General features: G+C 49.7%; 1 protein-coding gene across 1 annotated transcript in view; it reads right to left on the reverse strand.

The window, feature by feature from the left end:
• Shb (SH2 domain containing adaptor protein B) overlaps positions 1–22,522 on the reverse strand; it is a 131,826-nt gene that overhangs the window by 14,162 nt on the left and 95,142 nt on the right. Inside the window, exons 4-5 of the mRNA XM_048336127.1 lie at positions 11,598–11,769; positions 7,145–7,264 (exon numbers count right to left, since the gene is read on the reverse strand). Of these exons, the coding sequence (XP_048192084.1) occupies positions 7,145–7,264; positions 11,598–11,769 (292 nt within the window). The remainder of the gene's footprint in view (positions 1–7,144; positions 7,265–11,597; positions 11,770–22,522) is intronic.

Below are 22,522 nucleotides of genomic sequence, written 5' to 3' on the forward strand. Positions count from 1 at the left end.
GTACAGTGGATGTGGACATGGAGACAACTGTTAACTGGAACCTAGACAATCCACAAGGCTCTGGGATGCTGTGTCCCCTGCAATCTGGGCTCTGTAAAGTCTATAAGGAAGATGGCTGAGCTACCATGGATTGAGCGCCTGCTACACATGGTAGACACACGTGAAGCCCTTCATGCATACTGTCTCTTCACTAGCATGCCAGTGAGACACATTTTACAGATGAAGAGACTGAGGCTCAGGCATGTTAAGGCCCTTTGCCCAAGACCATCCAGGGAGTGGATCTGAACAGTCCAGGCCGGATCGATCCAACCTGAATATGAAGTTGCAACAGCCTCATGCAGGGGAGGCACTGGTGATGGGGCACACTGGAAAACTACTGGAATGGTTGGCTTATTCCCTTCCTGGGCTGCTGTACTCTGCTGGTGGTTCTTTGCCACCTTCCATCCTCCTCCCTTTTCAAGGACCAAGGCAGGACAACCACTCCCAGCTAGAGCCCTCCACCATCTTCCAGCTCCTGTCCCTTGTGGGACAGCAGCTGTGATGTGGCATGCCTAGAACCATAGCCTTCCTCCTTCTGCAGTCTCCCACTTCCTGCCTCATCCCAATCTGACATTTAGTAGGCATGGAGTCACAGGATCACAGGGCACAGGGCTGGGAGGGGTCTCTGTGCTCAGAGCTGGGCACAGAGAAGGGAAGAAAGTTTCATGGCAAGTAGAAACCAAGCAAGCTTCACATCCCTGCTTCACTCAAAGTATGGATGTCCTTAAGAGGACTCAACTGTGCCCAGAGCTGGGGACCAGGGCAAGCAAGCAGTGATCTAAGTTATTCTGAGGAGCCCTGCAGTGGCTTCAGAAGGGCTCCCTTGGGAGCTTATGCATGGGAGCGAGTGGGGCAGTCATGGTGGAGCTAAATATTCAGAGCCTTAGACTCCCCTTTCCCCCTCTGATACTGGGGATCAAACCCAGAGTTTTGCTCATGTTAGGCAAGAATTCTACCAATGAGCTATGCTCCCAGTCCTAGAGCTTCCGATGCTGGCCTAACAGAAGCAAATGAAGTCTGTGTTTCTTGTTGAAGGACACAGGATGCAGCCTCTCTTCATCTCCCCCACCACCCTGCAAGCCTTTATTATTTCTTGCTCCAGGCTGTCAGCAGCAACAAACTAAGATTAATCACTCTCCCGCCTGCCTAGACCCAGACATGCCTACTGTTTGAAAACTCTCTCCTTCCCCATATAAATCAATGAGGGGAAAGAAGAAAGAAAAACAACACTAACTGAAATGTGTAGTCCTCGTCCCATAATACTTACCTACCTGCTCTCCTCCACTAGAGCCCAGGAGGCATTTGCTGCTGGAGACCTTGAGCCTAGCAGTCAGATTACCTGGCTGCACCAAGCAGATGCAAAGGGTTCTTATTAAACAAGCTGAAAAGCTGGAGGTATGTCTTCATAAACTGTCCTGCCCTACCTGGGGATGGAGGAAGGGCCCCCCTTCTATCCTCAGACTGAGGGGAAAGGCTCTGTGGCCTAATCATGGAATCCTTAAACTGGAAGCAAGCAGGCCCATCAAACTTTCAGACTCTCATTTTATATATTTAGTTTTGCAGTATAGAGATGAACTCAGGCTTACACATGCTATACCACTGATCACGCACTATTCACAGATCATAGCCTCAGTTCCTTGTTTTAAAGACAGCGATGGGGAAAACAATAGCTCTATACTTAGGGAAGCAAAGACTGCCTAGACTTACTCTCTGAAAGTCCAGGTCTTTGTGCACACTGCTGCTTCCAGGGCAATTTCTAAAGGCTCTAGAAAAGACGGGAGGAGCAGAGCACGGCATGTTGAGCACCTGCTGTGGGCCAGCTGTGCTGTGGTGCCCTCCTGCCTACACTATTCTTACTCATCTGCCCTCGTATCCAGGTGGGGCTCAGGGAGACAAGTGTGATGTGAGGTGCAGGATGGAGCCAGGATTTGACTTCAGGTACCTGTGACCTGAAAGCCTGGGGTTTCTTCTTTATGTTGCCAGCACTTAGACTGTGCAGACTGGAGCAGTGTGGGTGGGGTGGAGGGGAGCAGGATCTGTCACCTCCTGGGCAATACTCATGGGGCTCCTAGTTCACTAGTGGTGAGAACCAGTGCAACCTGCTTGTGACTCAGGGACTCTCACTGCCTTGTGGGATAAGGTCCCCAACCCCTGGGCCTGGTGACTGGGGCAGCACCTCTCCTCTCCTGGGTGCACTTCGGTGTGATGTTGGTTCTTCCACATTTCCATAATCCCTGCCTCTGTGTCTATTTTCTCTTACCGGCCATGGTTTAGGACTTCTTCATCCTTTAAACAACTCTGGTTCCTTCCCTCTTGCTTTCCATTTTCCCACATGTGCCATGTACGCATGTCCTCCCTGACTTGTCAGCTGTGGGTGCCTGTGGACTGGAGCTCAACAACTGTCCTTGAGTGGGGTGGAGTTGAAAGGACGGAGACAGGACAGAAGGGGCTGTGGTAGCAAGTCAGGGGCCCAAAGCCTCTCTGAGGTCTCATCTGCAAGGATGCTGGAGGTCTGTCTCTGGGGCTTTGAACACTAAGAGCCCCTTTGGAAGGGCTTTAAGAGGCACTTGCCCCTTGGGGATGAGGACTCCCCAGTGCCCCAGCACCACTGTGTGTGCCCCCATCCTGAGGGCGGGGGGCCCTGGCCCGTGAAGGCCTCCTTCCTCCCCCCCACCCCCCGGGGCACACTCTGCAGTTTCTGAAGTCTCATTTCCCTTATTTTGTTCAGATTTCTCTGCAAAAGCTTGTGAAGCTAGAACTCATGAAGAGCCACTCAGAGTTCAAAGTGACTGGAGAATGCTTTTTAATGAGATTTCTCACAATTTTCCATCGTTTCCCACTTGCCTTTTCAGACATAGGAAAGTGTGTGTTTCTTGACCAATGTCTAAAGGCTCAGCCCTTTGAAGGCTTCCATCGGCTATAGAGAAAGCTTCAGGGCCAGTCGTGGGTGCAGAGTCAGCTTGAACCCATCCAGTCAGGCTAGAGGTGGCAAGAGGGACAGCTTTGCAGTTAAGAGGGACAAGGGAATGACAAAAGCCATTTACAGGACCTCCAAAATCAGCTTCACAAGCGGAGCATCTGTCTTGGAGGGCACTGAGAGATGACCCAAGGATCCTTACTGTCTTGGGTCTCCAGTGGCTACAAGAAGCCTGGGAGGCCACTTAAGGGCCAGCATGGCTGGACCCAGGGGATGTGGTGGTACCTGCAGAGGCAACGGTCATCACCACCTGTATGACTGTGTTAAGTGACAAGTGGGCAGTCTGACAGGATGGAGGGACATTGTAAATTTCTATTGGGGCTCAGTTCCTCACTTATGAGGCAAAGGGACTGGACAGGCCACTAAGGCCATTTCCAAGCTAGCACTGACATGAAGGCCTTCTAACCCAGGGTAAGAAGTGCTGGAGAGGAGGATGGGACGTCCAACCACCTCTGTTCCAGCCTCAGCTGTGGGACACCTATCAGGCCATTCACCTCCCTGTATTCTCAGATGAAGGAGTTTGGGCATTTGCCCCAAACACTCTTCAGGGCCATTATAAGAAAACATGTAGGTCAATGGTTACCCAGGGGAAGTGGGGTTTAAGTGCAAGCCAACAGGACTCAGTAGTATCTGTAAGTCTGTGACTCCCATACTGAAAACTAGAACATAGAGATGCTCAGCTAGACATTCCTGCTGGGGGAATATGACTTCTTTAAAGACTCACTTGCAGTCTTCTTCTGCAGCTTCCTCCAGCCCTTTGTAGCTCAGCTGCCCACCCCATTAGCCAACTCTGGAGTTTAAGGGTCCTTTGGAGAGACCTGTGTGTAGCAGGGCACAGGCTGAACTGGCCAGCTGTGAGCCCTTGGAGCTAGGCTCTGTCTGTCTACCTTAGCTGTCTGATGTCTAACCCAGTGCCTGGTACAGAGGGCTCTGATAAATACCTTCTGAGGGAGGACAGAGTGCTTTCTCCACCTCTACAACACTCTCATGGCTGGATCTGAGGCTCAGATGAAAATGGCCAGCAGTGCAAAACCAGCATAGCTGAAATTCCAATGTCTATTTGCACGCTTGAGAGCTGTGCAGGCATAGGGTTGCCGGTCCCTACTCTCTAGCAGGCAGGCCCAAATAATACATCTTGCATGCACGATGGCTGGCAAAGCCAGTGCCTGCTCCAAGCAGTCAGGACCTGCAGTACCGGGCTGTTCTGCTTCTGGTCAAGGTTATTAATGCCAGGAAGTTGTCCCCTAGTTAGCAAATGGACTGGTCATGATGCACTCTGGGAAGCAAGTCCACCTTTCCACCTTGGGGTTCTTAAAAGGAAGGCTGATTGGGTAACTGTCTTTTGGTCTTGGGGGAAGGAAGTGATCTCATGGCTTCAGACAAACATGCAAACTAAACTTTCCATCTCCAGCTCCTGTGGGCAAAAGAAGTCACCCAAACCACAGAGCTCATGATTAGATCAGACAGGACAGGTGCAGCCAATCAGATCCTGGAACTTGTCCTGGGTCCTAGTGGCTACTATGGCTCCTCTTCTGGACTAGGAGGTACGGTTAATTTAGCCAGAGCATGCCAAGGCAAAAAGAGGGCTTCATGCATAGATGGGGACATATAAGGAGTCAGGAAATACCTTGATATCAGAGGTGGAAGTGCCTGTAGAAGCCATCAAGGTCCCAATCTTATTAGGCAGCTGTGGACACTGATCCTGAGAAGGGAAGGACTTGCCCAAGATCACACAGTGAGCAGTGCTGAGTGGCAGGAAAGGATGCCTGTCCAAAATCTTAGACCTCAGGCCTCTTACAAATGGACTTGAAGCAAGCTGGTCGCTGGTGGCTCATACCTATCATCCTAGCTACTAGGATGCTGAGATCTGAGGATCATGGTTCCAGGCCAGCCCAGACAAGAAAGTCTTTGAGACTCTTATCTCCAATTAACCATCAAAAAGCAGAAGTGAAGCTGTGGCTCAAGAGGTAGAGTGCTAGCCTTGAGCAAAAAAGCTCAGGGATAGTTCCCAGGCCCCAATTTCAAGTCCCATGACTGGCAAAAAAAAAAAAAAAAAGTGTGTGTGTGGGGGCATACTGTGGGCAGGAAGTACGAAAGGCTACTACACCTGGGCTCGACACTGGTTAACTAATGCAGGTTGGCATCCCAGTGTGTGGACGAGGGCACCAAGGCCCAGAGAGGTACAGGAAGGCTACAGGCTCATGGATGAGACGAGGTCTCCACTGGCCATACAACAGACAGGCGTGCTTCCTACAACAAGCTTCCTAGCCTATGAGCAGAACCAAGATGCTGTCCCAGGAAAGAAACCTGGGCATGGCACATACCAGGGGCAAAGCAGGTTAAGCCCTTGGCCCTCTGCAACCCATCTGTGAGGTAGCATCTGGGTTTGTATAAATAGGGGATACTGTTCAGGGACGGAAAAATGGTCTCTGAAGGATATAAGTGGTGTTACTTTGGTAACTAGCTCCAGACTTACCATACCTCCTTGTTGGCAACTCAGCCATGGCATAGGCTGGGTACTCAGTAGACTCATATGGCTACCCTATATCCCCACACACAGGGATATGAAGTTACTACTGCATGGCCTTGGTGCCCAGCCAGGCTGCTCAGTTCAGGCCTAGCTTACTGCCATGCACAAAGAGGAGCCTGAGCCTGGACAGGTCCTGGCCCCTTGGTGAATGGGACTTTTTGTCCTTTGCCTCTGGGCTGGTTCCTAGGCAGTAAGAATAACAGAGGAAATGAATGCCAAAGGAACTCAAGAGACTCACAGGGTTAGGAACAACAGCCTAGCAAGACCAGTGCTCTAGAGCCAGCAGGCTTCCTGGATCTACAGAGAAAGCAGGCCACACACAGGACTCTGAGGGTTGCAAGATTATCTGAGTGAAGGTATAGAGTAGCTGGGAAGGGCTGGGATGTAGCTCAGTGGCAAAACACTTGCTTAGCAAGTGCAACATCCTGGGTTTGATCCCCAATACCAAAACAGAAAAGACAAAAAAAAAATACAGTTTAGAGTAGCTGGGAATCGGCAGCCTTGGCGGTCATTGTGCACAGGTGCACGTGGCTTCCTGACGCTACCTCCCCTCAAGCCAGCTTGTCAGTCCAGGTGTGGCTCAGCACACAGAAGTCTCCTCCATTGCTATGATTGCTTGACTTCTTCAAGCTATCAGGGATGATAACAATGAAGCATGCAGAAGCCAGAGGCGTGGGGAACAGCTACACTCCTACTTTCGGTGTCAAGTACTTTCTCCCAGCTGGCTAGAAATTCTCTGTGTTCTTCCAGCCTTTTGTTGTACATTCCCCTTGACCTCCCCCAGTGACAAGATATGCTGTCTTCAGGCCACTTTGGCTAACTCTCATTTTTTATCAGCAATTAGAAAATTTGTTCTCTCCCAGAGCTGGACTTTGCTTAAAACTCCCCTACCTGGGGAGTTAAAAAGCCTTAAAATGGATTTTTAGAAGATTCCTCGGGTCCCAAACAGCAATAGCACCTGCCCAAACTCCTTCTCTTATTTGTGATATTTCTCTTATTCCTGACATCAGCTCCTCACAGGTCAGGAGGCCCTGAAAGTCTACAGAGCAGCCACGGGTAGTAACTCAGCAGGATGCCTCCCAGCTTTCCCCAGCTCCTCCTAACCAGCCATGCCTGATAAAAGCCAGGCCTGCCTAGAAGACAACTACAAGTGTAAGGAAAGTATAATCAAAAGGTTGGCACTGTGGAAAGTCAGATGGCCACTCTGGAGTCCTGGCCCTGCTCCCTGGGTTGGCTACCGCCACTGAGAGTCTGTTTCCCAGGCTGCACAATGGGAAAAGTATCCTCTTCATCAAAGGGGTGAAATTAGGTTTAAGACCAAGACGAGAGGTGCTGAGAGCTTGGTACAGGCACTGGCTGGTGGCCTGAGTGACAGCGGGGCTACTATAATTCCTGGGACAAGGACTTCCCTCTCTGGAAGGAAGCAGAGGCAACCAAAACAGCTCCTCTGTGCCCTGGAAGGATGAGAGCAAATTAAAAGACCAAGGATGAAGTACACCCTTTAACCCCCTCCGGCTAGGAAGTTCCCCAGGGACTGTGGGTCTGTCCCCCATGGGCTAGTGGTGATGTGCTATGGAGGGGCGGCAGGCTGTACTCACTTCAGGGACAGAGAGTAGTCATGTTTGCTGGTCTGGCTGTTGCGGACAAGGTAGCTACACTCCTTGCAGAGTCGCAGCAGGTTCTCAGCATCTCCTCTACTGATGGCTCCATGATACCATCTGGGGGAGAGGGCAGAGCACAGTCAGAATCCAGCAGGGACAGGGTGCTTCCAGTGACCTCAGAGAGAGGCTTGCTGCCCTCAGATAGCAACTGCCAACTCCCAGCCTCCTGTGACAAGGCAGGTGCCTGCATTTGTTCCATAATTCAACAGCTGTTTTCTGAGTACCCGACGAATGCCAGATCCCGAGGGCAGAAGAGAGAGTCAAGCCCAGTCAACCTACCTTGCCTGAGGCTCACAACCCTCTAGGATCACAGCATACCGTGGGGTGCCAGGTGCTATGGAGGTAAAGTGAAGCTGGGGAATACAGGGGACTATGATTTTAGGCAGGATGGCTAGGAAAGCCTGTGGAGAAAATGACACTTTAGGAAGCCATGAAGAACAGTGCCTGGAAAGGAGCTTTTCTGGCAGAGAGCAGAGCGGTTGAGGCACAGGCCAGAGGAGTCACCTGTGCAGGACATGGAAAGAACCGGAGGCGAGTGGCTGGAGGAAGGTCTGAGAACAGGAGTGGGCAGTGTGGCCCCAGGTCTGAGGTGGAACAGGTTAGGGGCATTTCTCTGAAGGACAGGGAAGCCACACTGGGTGCTGACAGGAAGGCCACATTGACACTCTCTGTGACATGGGAGAGGCTAAGGGGAGCACTTTCAACTCAGGACAGGGGTGTTACACCATGCTCCTGCCAGATGCCTCTAGGTACATGAGAATTCAGACACTACCCATGCCAGAGGAGAGACAAGGATGCCATCACAGGAATCAGGGCCCTGTTTCCTATGATTGGGAAAGCTGGATCGGAAATGTCAGCGGAAGGGTTGAAATAGTCAACACTAATAGGCGGGTATACCTCAAACTTCAGCCTTGGGGGGCTGGTACCCACCAGTTACAAGGTGAGGAGACAGAGAGATGGAGCCTGGAGTCTGTCTCCCCACCCCAGAGGCCATAGCAGGACCAGCCACTGAAGTTGGCTGAGCTTTGTGTATCAATGGAGGGCCAAGTCAGCCCCTTTTTTGGGTTGTGAGGATGAAGTGGATGATCCACAGAAGGGTTTGTGTAGGTTCTGGAGTAGAGTGGTTTCATCAATGGATGATGCTATCTGTCTATCAGAACTTCCGGATGTCATTTGTGTAGTCCTTGTTTGTGTTTTAGCACAGCTGATGTGGGAATTCTGCCTCAGATGTGTCTCCCTGGAGACTGGGCCTCTCAGAGCTCTGACATTCCACTCAGACAAACCTCTGCTGCAGGTCACTGTGTGCTTCCTGCCACTGCCACCGCGGTGACATCCAGGCGGTGGTAGCAGCAGCAGCAGCAGCATGCTAAATCAACACCTAAAAAGGACTGAGTTCTAGAACACTGAGGACTGGAAGACAGAGAGAGACAAAATGGAGCATCTGTGCCTAGAGAGGGCTGAGCAACCCAGCAGGTTGCTAGGCAGGGTGTGCATGGCAGACCTGCCTTTCTCTCCAGTTACACAAAAACAGGAAGGTGGGGTTGAGGATACATGGACGGCCATAGTGAAAATGTTTACAGGCATGCCAAGGCCCAGGATATGCTTTAGAGTGGCTGTAGTGGGGAGAAATAGTGGGACGTGGACAGAGCTGGCTTCCGAAATGAGAGGTAACAGGCTGGTGTGACACCTTCTAGAGAGCCTCTGTGCAACACACCTCCAGTGAACCTACAAACGTTTTATTAGGAAAATAGCTTCCAGCTATTTGAAACTCAGGCATCCTCAGGGAAGGTCTGGAAGTAGTCTCTGGGGAAGTGCTGCCTGCTGCCTGTAGGGGGTGGGGTGGGGGGAGTGTCTCTGGATCCTAGTTAGAGTTAAGGATAATCCCTAGAGTGATAAACAGGATTAGCTGCCAGTTTTTCCTGGCACTCCCTGAAAAGGGAAAGGCACAAGCATGGGTCTTGGGGGTCTAGGATCAAAGGAGAGACAAAGAGTAAAGGGCAATGGGTCAGGAGCCAGGCAGCCACCAGCAGCCTGTCAGCAGGACAGGGAGCTAGGCTGGGCTTTTGTGGGTCCATGGGGGTGGGGACCAACTGTTGGGCCTAAGGAAGCTCTGCCTGGAGTGAAAAGAGACTAGGCAGGAAGCTATTTTGGGGACATGCTGGACCCTGACTGGCCAGCCAGGTCAAAACCAGGGCATTAGGGAGCCTCAGTTATTTCCATTCATTCCATTCACTATCCATTGGCTCATCCAATATTTACTCACTGCTCCCTACAGCCTTGATCTCATCAGGCTGACGTGGAGAGGCAGAGTCAACAAGCAGATACAGGAAACCATCCCAGATAGTGACAAGTGTTATACAAAGGCTGTGGCAAAGAGAGGAGGGTGGGGTGGGGTGGTTGTAGAATAAAGGACAAGAGAGGTCCCCAAAGAGAGAACATTTATCTGAAAATTCTGAGGAGCCAACCTCATAAAAAGCCCACAAGAAATAGCAAGTGCATAGGTCCTGAGGCAGGAATGTGCTTGGGATGTTCACACAGCAGAGAGGCAGCAAGAATGGCCCAAGCACTGTGAGTACTGAGTAGCAACAGGATGAGAGTGGACTGGGAGGCAGGGCCGTTATAAGTGAGGCCTTGTGGGCCAAAGCAAAAAGTCTGATTTCATCCTAAGCATGCTGGAAGCAGTGTATTATATATACATTGTTATGTTTTCTTTGAATTATCTTATAGAAGATCAACCAGCCTGGCCTGAGGAGGATACAGAGGGAGACAGTAGGTGAATTCAGAAGCTGCTGCACTGGTTATGCAGAAGAGGGAGGTGGATAGAATCAGTTTTGTGGAGGGGAAAAAAATGGCAGACCTTGGTAGTGAAGCAGATGTTGACTTAAGGCAGAAAAAGAAATCAACAGGACTCCCAGTTTGTGGTCTCAGCTGTAACTGGATAGACATGGAAGCTGGGGGAGGAAGCAGTTCCTAGGTGATCAAGATCCCAGTTCTAAACACATCTGAGTTTGCAGTGCTGGAGAGGCTGCCAGGTAGAGGACTGAGGAACTCTGGGAGGGGTGAATCATCACCGGCATTATGGGAGAGAGTACCCAGGGATGCACCGTAGGCCAGGCCAAGCAGGGGTAAGGCCCTGGAGGGAGTGGCAGGGGAGAAGAATGGACACACAGGGGGAGAAAATGGAGGTCCCAAGTGGAGGGAGCTGTCAGGTGTGCCCAATGCCATAGAGGATGGAGCAGGCTATCTGGGGACTCAAATAGAAAAGAGAAGCTGGCTAGAGAGTGAGAGAGAAGTGGAGGTGACCAAGTGGAAAACCCACAGACCTTTGGGAACTCTTCAGCTGATAACTATTTGTTCAGGCCCTACTACATGCCAAGCACTGTTTTGGGCCATGTTTTAGCCACAGTTCTGGCGTGGTGGTCTCTCAGAAAAGCTCCTGCTCTTACAGGGCTTGTTCTCCACAGGGGCAAGTCAAGATTATTTTCTTCACTTCCTTGAGCAAAGTTCATGTTTACAAGCTGGTGGCAACAATGATGTAAGATGGGGTTGGAAGTGAAGGTGGTCCTTTGTCTGCACGAGGCTGTACTGAAAGTAGAGGAGTTATCTGGTTATGTGGGAAGGGAAGGCAGACTGGTCTTTGGACTTGGTGAGGGTCTTCTTGGGAAGAAATGGGAAAAGGAAGGACATTCAGCTTCATTGGGGGAGTAGAGAGAGAATGGGGTGACTTTAGCTGACCCAGGCAGGCCTAGCCAGGCTGCACACGAGCTGGCTTCCAGGAGACTCTGTTCTGTTTGTTGATTAACAAGTGAACAGTTTGATCAGAAATAAGCAAAGCCGGCTGCACAATCTGCATGGCTGTGAAAGCTGATTCACAACGCTGGCTGGGCTCCCAGCAAGCTCCATGAGGCAGGAGACTGCAGCCTCCCAGGACAGCAACACATCCTTCCAAGGGCAGAGCATGACGTCATTTGGAAAACCTTGCATCCTGCTCTTCAAGCCAGCCCTTCCTGCTGGGTGGGGAGAGAACAGCACTACCAGCTAAGCAAGACCAGAGCCTCCAGGGCCAAGACTGATACAGCGCATGATACCCACAAGGAAGGCTTATGAGAAACCTACCCAGCTCAGGTTGGGAGGGGTGAACCACACAGATGATCTTTCAGTCTTTCAATTAGCTATTGAGAGTAACAGTGGAAACATCACGAGGAAGGATATGGCCAGGGCCAGGAGTCATGAGACACATTCTAGTTGTGGGGCTGCCTCTTCTGCAGCCTCTGCAAATGAGGGGCAGAAAGGCCCCAGAACACCTGTGCTCCCAAGGCAAATCAATGAACAGAGGCACAGCAATGAGATACACTAGGGTTGGCACTGGATTCTGATTCACAGAACTTACATCTGCTTCTCTAATGGGACAGCAGGATCCACTCTTTCTCCCAGAATCCCACAGAACTCAGGGCTCCCATGTTTGATTGGTTTGAAGCCCCCTCCTGGAGCACGAAGTTGGCGTCGTCGGTCCCTTGAAGGTGAGGGGGATGACTGTCGCTTCTCGTTGCCATTGAACTGGGCTGTGAGAGCAAAGAAAGAGCATGGTTACCAGGTGGCTCTACAAGGCATACAGTTTTGGGCAATAGTCACTTATTATAGTTGTATTTTACAGTTCGGTGGAGGCAGTTTCATGCAATGAAAAAACATGGCTCTCAAAACACTGGCTTCTGGGGCTGGGGATATAGCCTAGTGGCAAGAGTGCCTGCCTCGGATACACGAGGCCCTAGGTTCGATTCCCCAGCACCACATATACAGAAAACGGCTAGAAGCGGCGCTGTGGCTCAAGTGGCAGAGTGCTAGCCTTGAGCAAAAAGAAGCCAGGGACAGTGCTCAGGCCCTGAGTCCAAGCCCCAGGACTGGCCAAAAAATAAAAAAATAAATAAAAAAACAAAAAACACTGGCTTCTGCTATGGTTTTGAGTTAAAGCACCGGAACCTTGGTTGCTCCAGGAGCAGTGTTGGGAGGTGGGGCTTAGTGGGAGATGGGGGTGGAGTCCTTGTGAACAGAAGGCTACTGTGATGGTGATGTGGTTGGGTTATTATAAAGCCAAGTTGCCGCCCCCACCCCGCCCCATTTCCTCTCTTCTGAAGCTGCCCACTCACCCTTGTGCTCTCTGCCAGCAGCTGAAGCAGTACTACGCCATCTCTAGTACCATGCCCTTGGACTTCTCAGCCTCTAGAACATGAGCCAAAGCAATCCCCTCTTCTTTATAAATAACAAGCCTCTGATTTGTTATCACAACAAAACAGGCCAAGACAGCTTCTCAAGACAGGACATGCAGGGGCTACCTTGGCTGTGCCAAGTGAGACTGTCTGAGGGGCTGGATATGTCTCCAAAGGCCAGTGAGCTAAGCCTATGCACACAAGATTCTCCCTCCAACTCTAGCAAGGGTGCTAGGTCCTTTGGATGGTTCTCAGGGGAAAAGGTGTTCCTCATAGTGTAGGAAACCTGAGGCTCCTCTCCTTCCATCCTACTATTCCATCCAGGCCACTATGGCCCCATCTGTCCCCTTTCTCCTAGGCTAACCTTGCAGAGTTCTCCTTGGAGCGTCATGATGTCACTGAGCCCGCTCCTCCTCATGTTGGGTCCTGCATGATCCAGACATAGTGAGGCTAAAGCAGCCCATAAGCTTGTGGATGGAGGCTGGGCTCTCTCACCTGCTTTCCTTCCTGTCCTGTGCCTGTAGGGCCACAGCACCCCTTGACAAGCTTATGGAGGGCACAAATACCGTACAGAAAGGACAATGAGCTAGAGATGCTAGAGGTTTCCTGGAAACCAACTAGTCCACTTGCAAGTTTTCCCTTTGGGCCTCAATTTCCCTCTGAAAGACAGGGGTAATGAGAGCCCTCACCTCCTGGGGATGAAATCAGGGGAGGCGCACAGTCATCTTAGCAGAGTGCCTGGCAGGTAGTCCTTTGCTAGATGCTGTTATCATATACACATATTTTTTTTTTTTTTTTGCCAGTCCTGGGCCTTAGACTCAGGGCCTGAGCACTGTCCCTGGCTTCTTTTTGCTCAAGGTTAGCACTCTGCCACTTGAGCCACAGCGCCACTTCTGACCATTTTCTATGTATGTGGTGCTGGGGAATCGAACCCAGGGCTTCATGTATATGAGACAAGCACTCTTGCCTCTAGGCCATATTCCCAGCCCCTATACATATATTTTTATGATGATCACATCTGCTCAATACAGATATGATACAACAGACTTCTTATCAGCTACCAGATTAAGCTGAATCCCACTCCTAACAGATTATTTTTTAATTATTATTATTTTTTTTTGCGAGTCCTGAGCCTTGGACTCAGGGCCAGAGCACTGTCCCTGGTTTCTTTTTGCTCAAGGCTAGTACTCTGCCACTTGAACCACAGTGCCACTTCTGGCCATTTTCTATATATGTGGTGCTGGGGAATCAAACCCAGGACTTCATGTATATGAGGCAAGCACTCTTGCCACGAGGCCATATTCCCAGCCCCTTAATTTCATTCATTCATTCATTCATTCATTCATTTATTTATTTATTTATTTTTGGCCAGTCCTGGGCTTTGGACTCACGGCCTGAGCACCATCCCTGGCTTCCTTTTGCTCAAGGCTAGCACAGCGCCCCTTCTGGCCATTTTCCATATATGTGGTGCTGGGGAATCGAACCGAGAGCTTCATGTGTAGGAGGCAAGCACTCTTGCCACTAGGCCATATTCCCAGCCCTTATTTTTTTTGACTCTGTGGTACCAAGGAATTAAACCAAGGGCCTCATGCATGCTAAACAAGCACTCTGCCACTAAGCCACATTCCTAACCCCTCTACTCCTCTTCTGTCTGCAGATTCTCAGTGGTGCCGTAGCTGAGTTACTCAACCTCCCTGAGCTCCCACATCCCACTTCATGGGATGATGTGAAGACAGGTGAGAACACACCAGAGTACACAGAAGTTGCCAGGTCAGCCAGTCCAGGCCTGCACAGCAGCTCCAGCTCAGTCCAGATGCACCCCTAACCCCATGGCCTTGGTCAGGCCTAGGCATGGAAGGTCTCAACCCCACCTGCGGCAATGTTACACAAAGAAAACTGGGGAGCCGTGGGGCGCTGGTGGCTTACACTTGTAATCCTACTTAGGGGGCTGAGATCTCAGAATTGCAGTTGAAAGCCAGCCCAGGCAGAAAAGTCCCTGTGACTCTCACCTGCAATCAATTCCCAGAAAACCAGAAGTGGTGCTGTGGCTCAAAGTGGTACAGCACTAGCTTTGAGCAAAAAAAAAAGCTCTGGGGCAGCACCCAGGCCCTCGAAGTTCAAGCCCTATGACCAACAAAACAAAACAAACAAAAAAAAAAGAAAGAAGAAAGAGAAAAAAAAACAAACACTGGGGAGGGAGGTTCTTGCCAATCTGAGGCTCCAGCCATGCTGGACCCGCCCTCTCTCTTGAGCAGAGCATGTGGTCAGCCTGTCCACCCAGATTCACATGCAACTCTCACAGTGTAGGGCACCTTGTAAGGCCAGGAAAACAGTGGTGACCACAACAAACAAACAAACAAACCCACCTGACAGCTCAGATTCCTGGTGAGGAAGGGCAGGAATAAATAAGCCAGCATGCCAGTGGCTGGTGACAGCACCAGGCATGCAAGTAAGGGGAGATGGGGCAGGGGTGTTGTCTGAGTAAGCAGTGGATGGGAAGGGAGATGACCATGGGAAGGCCAGTCTCCCAAGAGGAAAGAGCCAAGTCCAGGCACTGAGGGGGCCCAAGGCATACGCATTGAGAAGTGGAAGAGCCAGAGAGCCAGCCCTCAGAGGTGTAGAGAATCTGGATTTCATTCTAGTTTTGGTGGGGAACTTTTTCACCTTAGCCTTTTTATTAGGTTGGCTGTACTGAAAAGAGATGAGGAGGGCTAGGGTATGTGGGACTTTGTACTTCCCACTCAATTTTTCTGAGAAATTAATATAGCTCTACCAAAACTGTTTATTAAGTAAAAGAGAGGATAAGGGCAGAGAAGCAACAATGGGAGAGGGGCAAGGCTCATCCACATATTCCAAGTAGAGCACAGGGGGAGAAAGAGGATCAGGGACAATGGCAGGCTTTGGCCTGGGCACTGGAGGATGGGGCTGGCCTTGGCCAGGAGGGGACAGTGCATGGAGAAACCCAAGCCCCTTTCAACCTGGTGCAGAGGGGGCTCTCATGCTGGGAGCCAGAGGGAAGGGTAAAGCCCAGAGCTAGAACTGGACCCTGGTATTCCCACTGCCATGGGCATCTGGCCCTCTGGCCTCCCAGCACTCCAATCACTCCCTCTGCTCCTGCTGAGCCACATAACCCTTATGGCAGCTGTTCAGATGGTGTATATGTTCTTGGGCAGGGAAAGAAGTGGTAAAACAGGTTCTATCCCAAGCACATACCTCAAAGAGCCCTTAGTGGGCACCCTGAGGTAAAATGAGCAGTGGTGTCGATGGACAGGTGAGGGACAGCAAAAGAGCATCTTCCTAAGATTGCTCAGATAATGACACTCTTGGGCTGTCATGAGAGAACCCTGTCTGCTTGCTGAGTGGCTATGGACAACACAAAGTAGGCCGCTGGGACCCCTCAGTGATGGTAGTATGTAGAAGGTGATTCCAATGGCACACGTTTCCGTGTGTGTGTGTGTGTGTGTGTGTGTGTGTGTGTGTGTGTGTGAGAGAGAGAGAGAGAGGAGAGAGGAGAGAGGAGAGAGAGAGAGAGAGAGAGAGAGAGAGAGAGAGAGAGAGAGAGAGAGAGTGTCAGGGAGAATTTCCAGATAGATTCAAGGCCAGGGAAAGCAGTGGCCCACTGAGATGGGGCCAGTGGGCTAGTTCCCATCTGCTAGGGGATGTCCCTCTCTGCTAAGGTTGCACTTTCAGGGGCAGAAAGCTAAAGCTCAGCGGGATGTGTGGGTAGTCCGGAGGTGAGGCTCTGAGGGAAAGACAAGATCTACTGTCTAAAACCAGAAACTGAGAGATTCAGGCAGTACTAATCCCCAACAGACCTACTGCCACAAAGGGAGGGAAAGGAGAATAGACCAGAGAATGAATGTAAAGCCCCCCCCCCCCCCGACCTGCATGTCTGCTCACCTCAAGTCTTGTTGACCTCTACAACTGATTCTATTATCCTCTGGGGCTATCCCTTCCAGGAAGCCTTCCCTGAACTCATCTCTCCCCAGATTCCCTTTGACCTCAGCGCATGGTACCTTAAATCACAAGTTTCCTATGAGCCTTCAAGAGAAGGGGCTGTACCTTGTTTTCTTTCCCTCTATGCCTAACATAGTATCTATACACAGCACTAGGTGTTTAATGAATGCCTAAACGAAGAAATTTAATGAGCTGCCGTGTTGCTTTATTAGGGAAAAAAATATCGGTTTTCTTACCTGATAAATTGGATAAAACCTAAGAACATCCTAGTCAACACTAATTCCCCACTGAATTAATTTATACATTTGCCGGCAAGCTTAATAATGTAGTCATGTATTTTAGAGAACAGGTGGGGATGAATGACAGGCTTAATTAGGCAAATCATTTCACCTAAAATACAAACACACAAACTCCAAGTGCAGGGATTCGGCAGTCAAAGGGGTGGGGGTGGGGAGTAAAGAACAAAAGCTCCAAACATAACTGCTCTCATCCCTTCTAATTAAGTTTCTCTTTAATCTGCAATTTAAAATGGCAATTCTTTTAATTTAGTGATTTCTCTGCAAAAGATAAAGATACAATCCTTCAAAAGAATATCTGCATTTAGAGAGAAAATGTGTTTCTCCGGTGAGCTGTTAGAATAACAGAACCTAATGAATTCCACCTACAGGCAATGAAAAATCCAAGTCAGAATCTTGCAACAGGGAGAGATTCAGAGCAAGCTGGGATGAGGCACTGGATTTTCATCTATGATGGAGAGGGGATGGGGGTAGAGGGAGATGGTCAATGTGCCCCGGGACCCAGCAAGTTTGCACCCATCTCACCCAAACTGTCTTCTAAGAGTTCCAGTCAGGTGACAGGGCTCATGCTTTATGATCTAGCAAGTACTCCCAACTTTTAAAACTCTCTCCTGGTCCTTCCTTTGAACATATTAAGACTTTGTAGCTATCGGTCCTTAAGTTTGGTCCCAGACAAGAACAGAGGACAGAGTCTGAGGCTCTCATAAGCACTAACTTTCCTGGTAACCTTGCTGGGGTTACTGGGTTAGGAATGGAGGCCTGAGGAGGGGACAGAAACTGCTCTTCCAGGGGCTCAGAGTCCTGGGGCAGTGGGAGATTGAGTCTGGAGGACTGTGGAGCCCCATGGTCAGCTCAGCTTATATGTATGTCTTCCTTCCTCACAAGAGCAGTGGAGGGCCAGGACAGAAGAAGCCACCTGCTCCACCAGAGTGATGCACAGAGGACTCCAGGGCCTGGTACAGGGCTGCCCTTGACCCCTGTGGTCTGTGCTCTTTCCTACCCACCATGAAAATGTTTGCTCAGATGAAACAAATGTGTTTCTTTGGGGTTCATCTTCTTTCTGTTCACAGTGCAGAGTGGACCAGAGACAGCAACCTCCAAAATGCCAGTGAACCTCGACATTATCACTTTGCTGGAATTGGAACCCTTGCTGGTTTCCTTATGCTCACTGACAACTGCAACCTCAAGGTCCTCAGTGACGCAGCTCCAGCTTCATCGTCCTCAGATGGCTTTCCCTCTAAGACCTCTGGGTTCTACCTTACCCTCATCAGCTAGGATGGATTGTCTCAAATGCCACACCTGTCTTTAGCTTTGCTTTGTTTGCATCTAATCTTTGCAGTCCCTTTCTTCACTATCTGTCTTCAAAAATCCCACCCATTCTTCCCAGCTCAGCTTAAATGCTACTACCTCCTGGGGTAGGCTTTGCCCTAGAAACCCAGGTGGAATTCCTTTGTCTTCCTCTAAGTCCTGAGGTCTCTTATCTGTACCACCATTGGCCTCTGTTAGAGTGAAGTAAGTGTCCCCTCAAAATGGGGCACAAACTCTGCCACTTTCCCCTCAGACATGTACATGTAGTTGGCTTCAGTAAGTGCCCTGGGCTAAACAAGGATAGGGTATGAAGAACTGCCAATAGCTCTGTCTTACAGAAAGGGCTTGGACTTAAGAGACCTGGATCTAATCCTCCTCTGCTATTACTGTGCAACTTTGGGCATCTATCTAAATTTTTCTGAGCTTTAGCTGCCCATACGCACAGGCAGGCTCCTTGTAAGTGGCAGAACCCTGCCCGTGGTCATGCGATGCTTACATAAAAGTGCTCTGTGCCAGAAACTATCTTCCTGCCTCCATCCCCTCAACTTCCATAGAATTCCTGACTGACTTGAAAGCTCCAAGAAGGCAGGACATTTTACTGTTTGTTCCTGCTAAATACCCCACACCTGGAACAGTGGTGGCTGTATAGAAGAAACACAACATCTGTGGAATGTGAGTCTCCATCCAAGCTCTGCAGGACCCTCCAATTTCCATTATCAGTCAGAAAAGGCAAGGCAAGAGTTGGACTCCTTTTTCAAGATATTTGAATAGTTTTGAAAAATGGTGTAGTCCTCATTTACTTGCTTCCTATGTGCATAGGCAGGTGCCATGGGCGTGTTTGAAAAGCACATTTTTCTCTCATCAGCATAGTAAACCTACAAGATGGTACCATTACTGCCCATGTTTTTACCAATAAGGTGCTTGGTGCCCAAGCTATTGGAGCAGGCTGCCCGGCCAGGCAACAGGCCCCACCCCCTGGTCCTTCATCTTCTGCTTGGGAAGCAGCCCTGGATTACCTCTCCTTACCTAAGGCTGCCCCAGAAGAGCCAACACTGCTGTCTAGGCAGATTGTCAGGCTGCTCCTTTTTGGCTGGTCTGTTCTGGCTCTACCAGCTTTCCATTCAGGACTAAGCCACTTTTCAGCTGCCATCAGCTGTCATCAGCTGCCAAGGAAGTGTCTTGGGCCCCTCAGCAGATCAGCCAGAGTGAGTGAGTATGAGCCACACTTGTAAAGCACATGTTAGCTGCAAGGAGGAGCCTTCTGCTTTTTCAGGGATGTCTTATTACTCAGATAAAACAAGGAGCACAGTCAAGTGCTGGTGGCTCACACCTGTAATCCAGCTACTCAGAAGGCTAAGATCTGAGGAACATAGTACGATGCCAGCCTGGGCAGGAAAGTTCATGAGACTCCAATCTCCAACTAACTACTAAAAAGCCAGAAGTGGAGTTGTGGCTCAAGTGGCAGAACATGTACCTTGGGCAAAAAAGCTCATGGACAGTGTCTAGGCCCTTAGTTCAAGCCCCAGAACTGCCACCAAAAACCAACCAACCAACCAAACAAGCAAACAAAAAATCACCAAAGAAATAGAAGCAGTCAAGATACCTCTTCTATACAATCCTTGATAGGGATTCGATGGGAGCAAGTGGGGAAGGCTACATTGCTTTGGAAGATGGGGTGCACTATATGATTGCTAGAGTCTATGAAAATGCCATAAATGTTTCCATCAAACACTGTGGATGACTAAAAACTGTTTCTGTGACAAGAGAACTCTTGCTATTTCAGTTTTCTAAACAAATAAACTGTGCCACCTGACCATCACCCACACAGCGAGATACGTGAGAATTCCCATTTCACAGAGGGAGAGACTGAGGTCTACACAGGACCTCAGTCCTTCTCCTGTCCAGTTCAAAGTGGGCCTGATTCACACTTCCAGATCAGCTGCAGGGCAGCAAGTAGTTTGGTAAAGATTTGCTTTAATATTCTTAGGATCACCAACTAGGGACTAATGCACACTCCAGCCCCAGGGCAGTGCAATGCCATCCTCATAGAAGGTTGAGAGTACAGGTTCTCATTGTGTGGGTGGTCAGTGACCCCCGGAGAAACAAACCCTAGGAAAAGTTTTGAGGCACATGCCAAGGTGCTCCCAGCTTCCCAGGATGCCACCAGCACAGGTATGCCATACCCGAGACAGAGAAGACTTCTTGGCTGGAAGAAGGAGCATGCCTTTGTCTTCTGATTCCTCCCTGCTTCCCTCCTCTCCTGCTAGGTGCCTGGCTTCAGGGGATTTAAGACAAAGCCTGATGAAATGCAGAGATGTCTACAGCTGCCAGAGCCAGCCATCCTCACCATCACAACTAATTTCACAGATAAGAAATGCAGGGCTGAAAAAAGAACCGACTCACTCGAAGTCAATAGGCTGTAACAAGTTCAGCACAAATTTGCTTACGAGGCCACACAGTGTCCAAACTCACAGTAGTGACAATGGTGCTATCAACAGCCAGTACTTACTGAGCAGTTGATGGACCTCAACTCCCAGTGTTTAGGGTCACCTTGTATAGATGAAGAAATATGCAGATTTTAAGTACAGACCATGGCCATAGCCCTGAGCTCCTCCCCAAGTTTGGTCAGGGCTTCTCTGTCCCACATACCTGGGACCTGCTAGTGTCTAGTGAGTGTCCTTTCACCTGCAGATCTCCACAGACACTTATAAGAATCCCAAAGCCTGGTAAAGTGACTTTTTGTAAGTCCAAAGACCCACTCAGAGTAGGCTGGGCATTTGTGGATTTCTGCCACTACACACTGTGAATGGTAGTACCAGTCAGGAGAGACAGGAGGGGACAGGCCCATGTTGGTCAACTCATGGTATTTCAACTCACAGACAAGCCTGAGACGGGCAGACACACCTTTAGCTTCATACCAAAAGTTCAAACTAGAGGTGGTACAGCTACCAGCTAGAGAGGAAACAATGTACTGCAAGCCAGCCACAAGTCTAGCACTGGAGAACTGGGGGTTGAATTTCCCTGGACCTGACCCACTATAACTTCCCAAGCTGGCAAATGCTCATTATGTGCCAGGCACTGAGTGAGGTGAAGGGCAGGATGATGTGAACAGGGCAGCATCTTTGATCTCATGGAGCTTACAGCTTCCATCCACATGAAGATAGAGTATCTTTGGTCAGCCAGAGCTCCATCAAATCTTTGGGTTCTCACTATACAGGAGACAAAGGCACTTGAAGGGACATTTCTTTCAATGTAATTAGCAGATGAAACAAAGCTATTAAATGCTGATGTTTTTCTTTTCATTTTCTTTTTTTAGGCACTAAATTTATTCATACGTCAAATAGAAAAACCAACTGGAAAAACCTGTCTCTCAGTGACACATTAGCCAAAGGAAGTGAATGAGCCCAGCTCTCTCACAGAAACCCCTTTTCCCCTGGCAGACCTGCTGTTCACACGTGTTAAACATTAATTATGGCTGTTATTCATTACACAGCAAAAAGCTCCCTGTACAAACACAATTGTTAATTTCCTTACAGGCCCAAGGCATTCTGGGAAGCTATGAAAGAGACAGGAAGCATCCTGGGAAGCAGAATGGTCATGTGGAGGATCCATGACCAGGTCTGAGATTTCCTGTGGAACTCTCTGCAGAGGGTTACTACTGTGGAGGATGAGCTCAGGGTCAGGTGGGTATAGCAAGCTCCAGGCAGTGTTCCTGAATCACACACATCGGTATATCAGCTTCTAGACATATACATTTGTGGGCAACAGGGACAAGGAACAAGGTGAACAAAGAGCAAGGAAGAACAACTACTTCTAACTCATCACACTAGCACTAAGTGAAGGGCATGTTCAAATCCACCTTTCCCCATTTAAGATATCAATGCAGCAGCACAAAGGACAGGTGCTCTACAATCAGACTGGCCCCAATTCCCTCCTGTGTCTGCAGGCAAGCTGCTTACCCTCTCTGAGCTTCAGAGACTCAGTATGATGACAGTGAAACAGCACTCACTTGACAGGGCTTCATAGGGTTAATTTATACTAAAAGTTAGCTTGTAGTCAGAGTCCTTCCTTTCTTGCCCCACCCCTATGTAACAGGATTACTTTAAATTAGGCCATTGAGCTGGCTGAGGTGACTCACAACTATTTAGCAAAGAGACATACATGGAGTGTTACTTTCCCTTTCTCTGGCTTTTCAGCCTCACTTGACAAGGCTGTGACGCACACCATTGGAGCAGCACCCCACAACTGACAGTGACAAGTATGTACCTGGTTGCTCCAGAATAAAACATGTACAGGCTATGGCAGGAGCACAGAGCAGGGACTAGCTTAATCTGGGAGAAGGGCAGGGAAGGGACCAGTCATGTCCAGGAGGGAATGATACTGAAACCACCTGAGGCAAGCTTGCAGCCCCCCCCCCCCCCCCCGCCACTGCCCCCAGACTGCTCTGTCTGCACCTGCACCTGATACGTGGCATATAATAGGTCTCCAGGTCAGTAGCAGAAGCATCACCTGAGAACTTGTGAGGAATTTGGGAACTCTGGGGGCGGGAC

The sequence above is a fragment of the Perognathus longimembris genome, chromosome 1 (genome assembly GCF_023159225.1).
Source record: "Perognathus longimembris pacificus isolate PPM17 chromosome 1, ASM2315922v1, whole genome shotgun sequence".
Taxonomy (NCBI): Eukaryota; Metazoa; Chordata; class Mammalia; order Rodentia; family Heteromyidae; genus Perognathus; species Perognathus longimembris.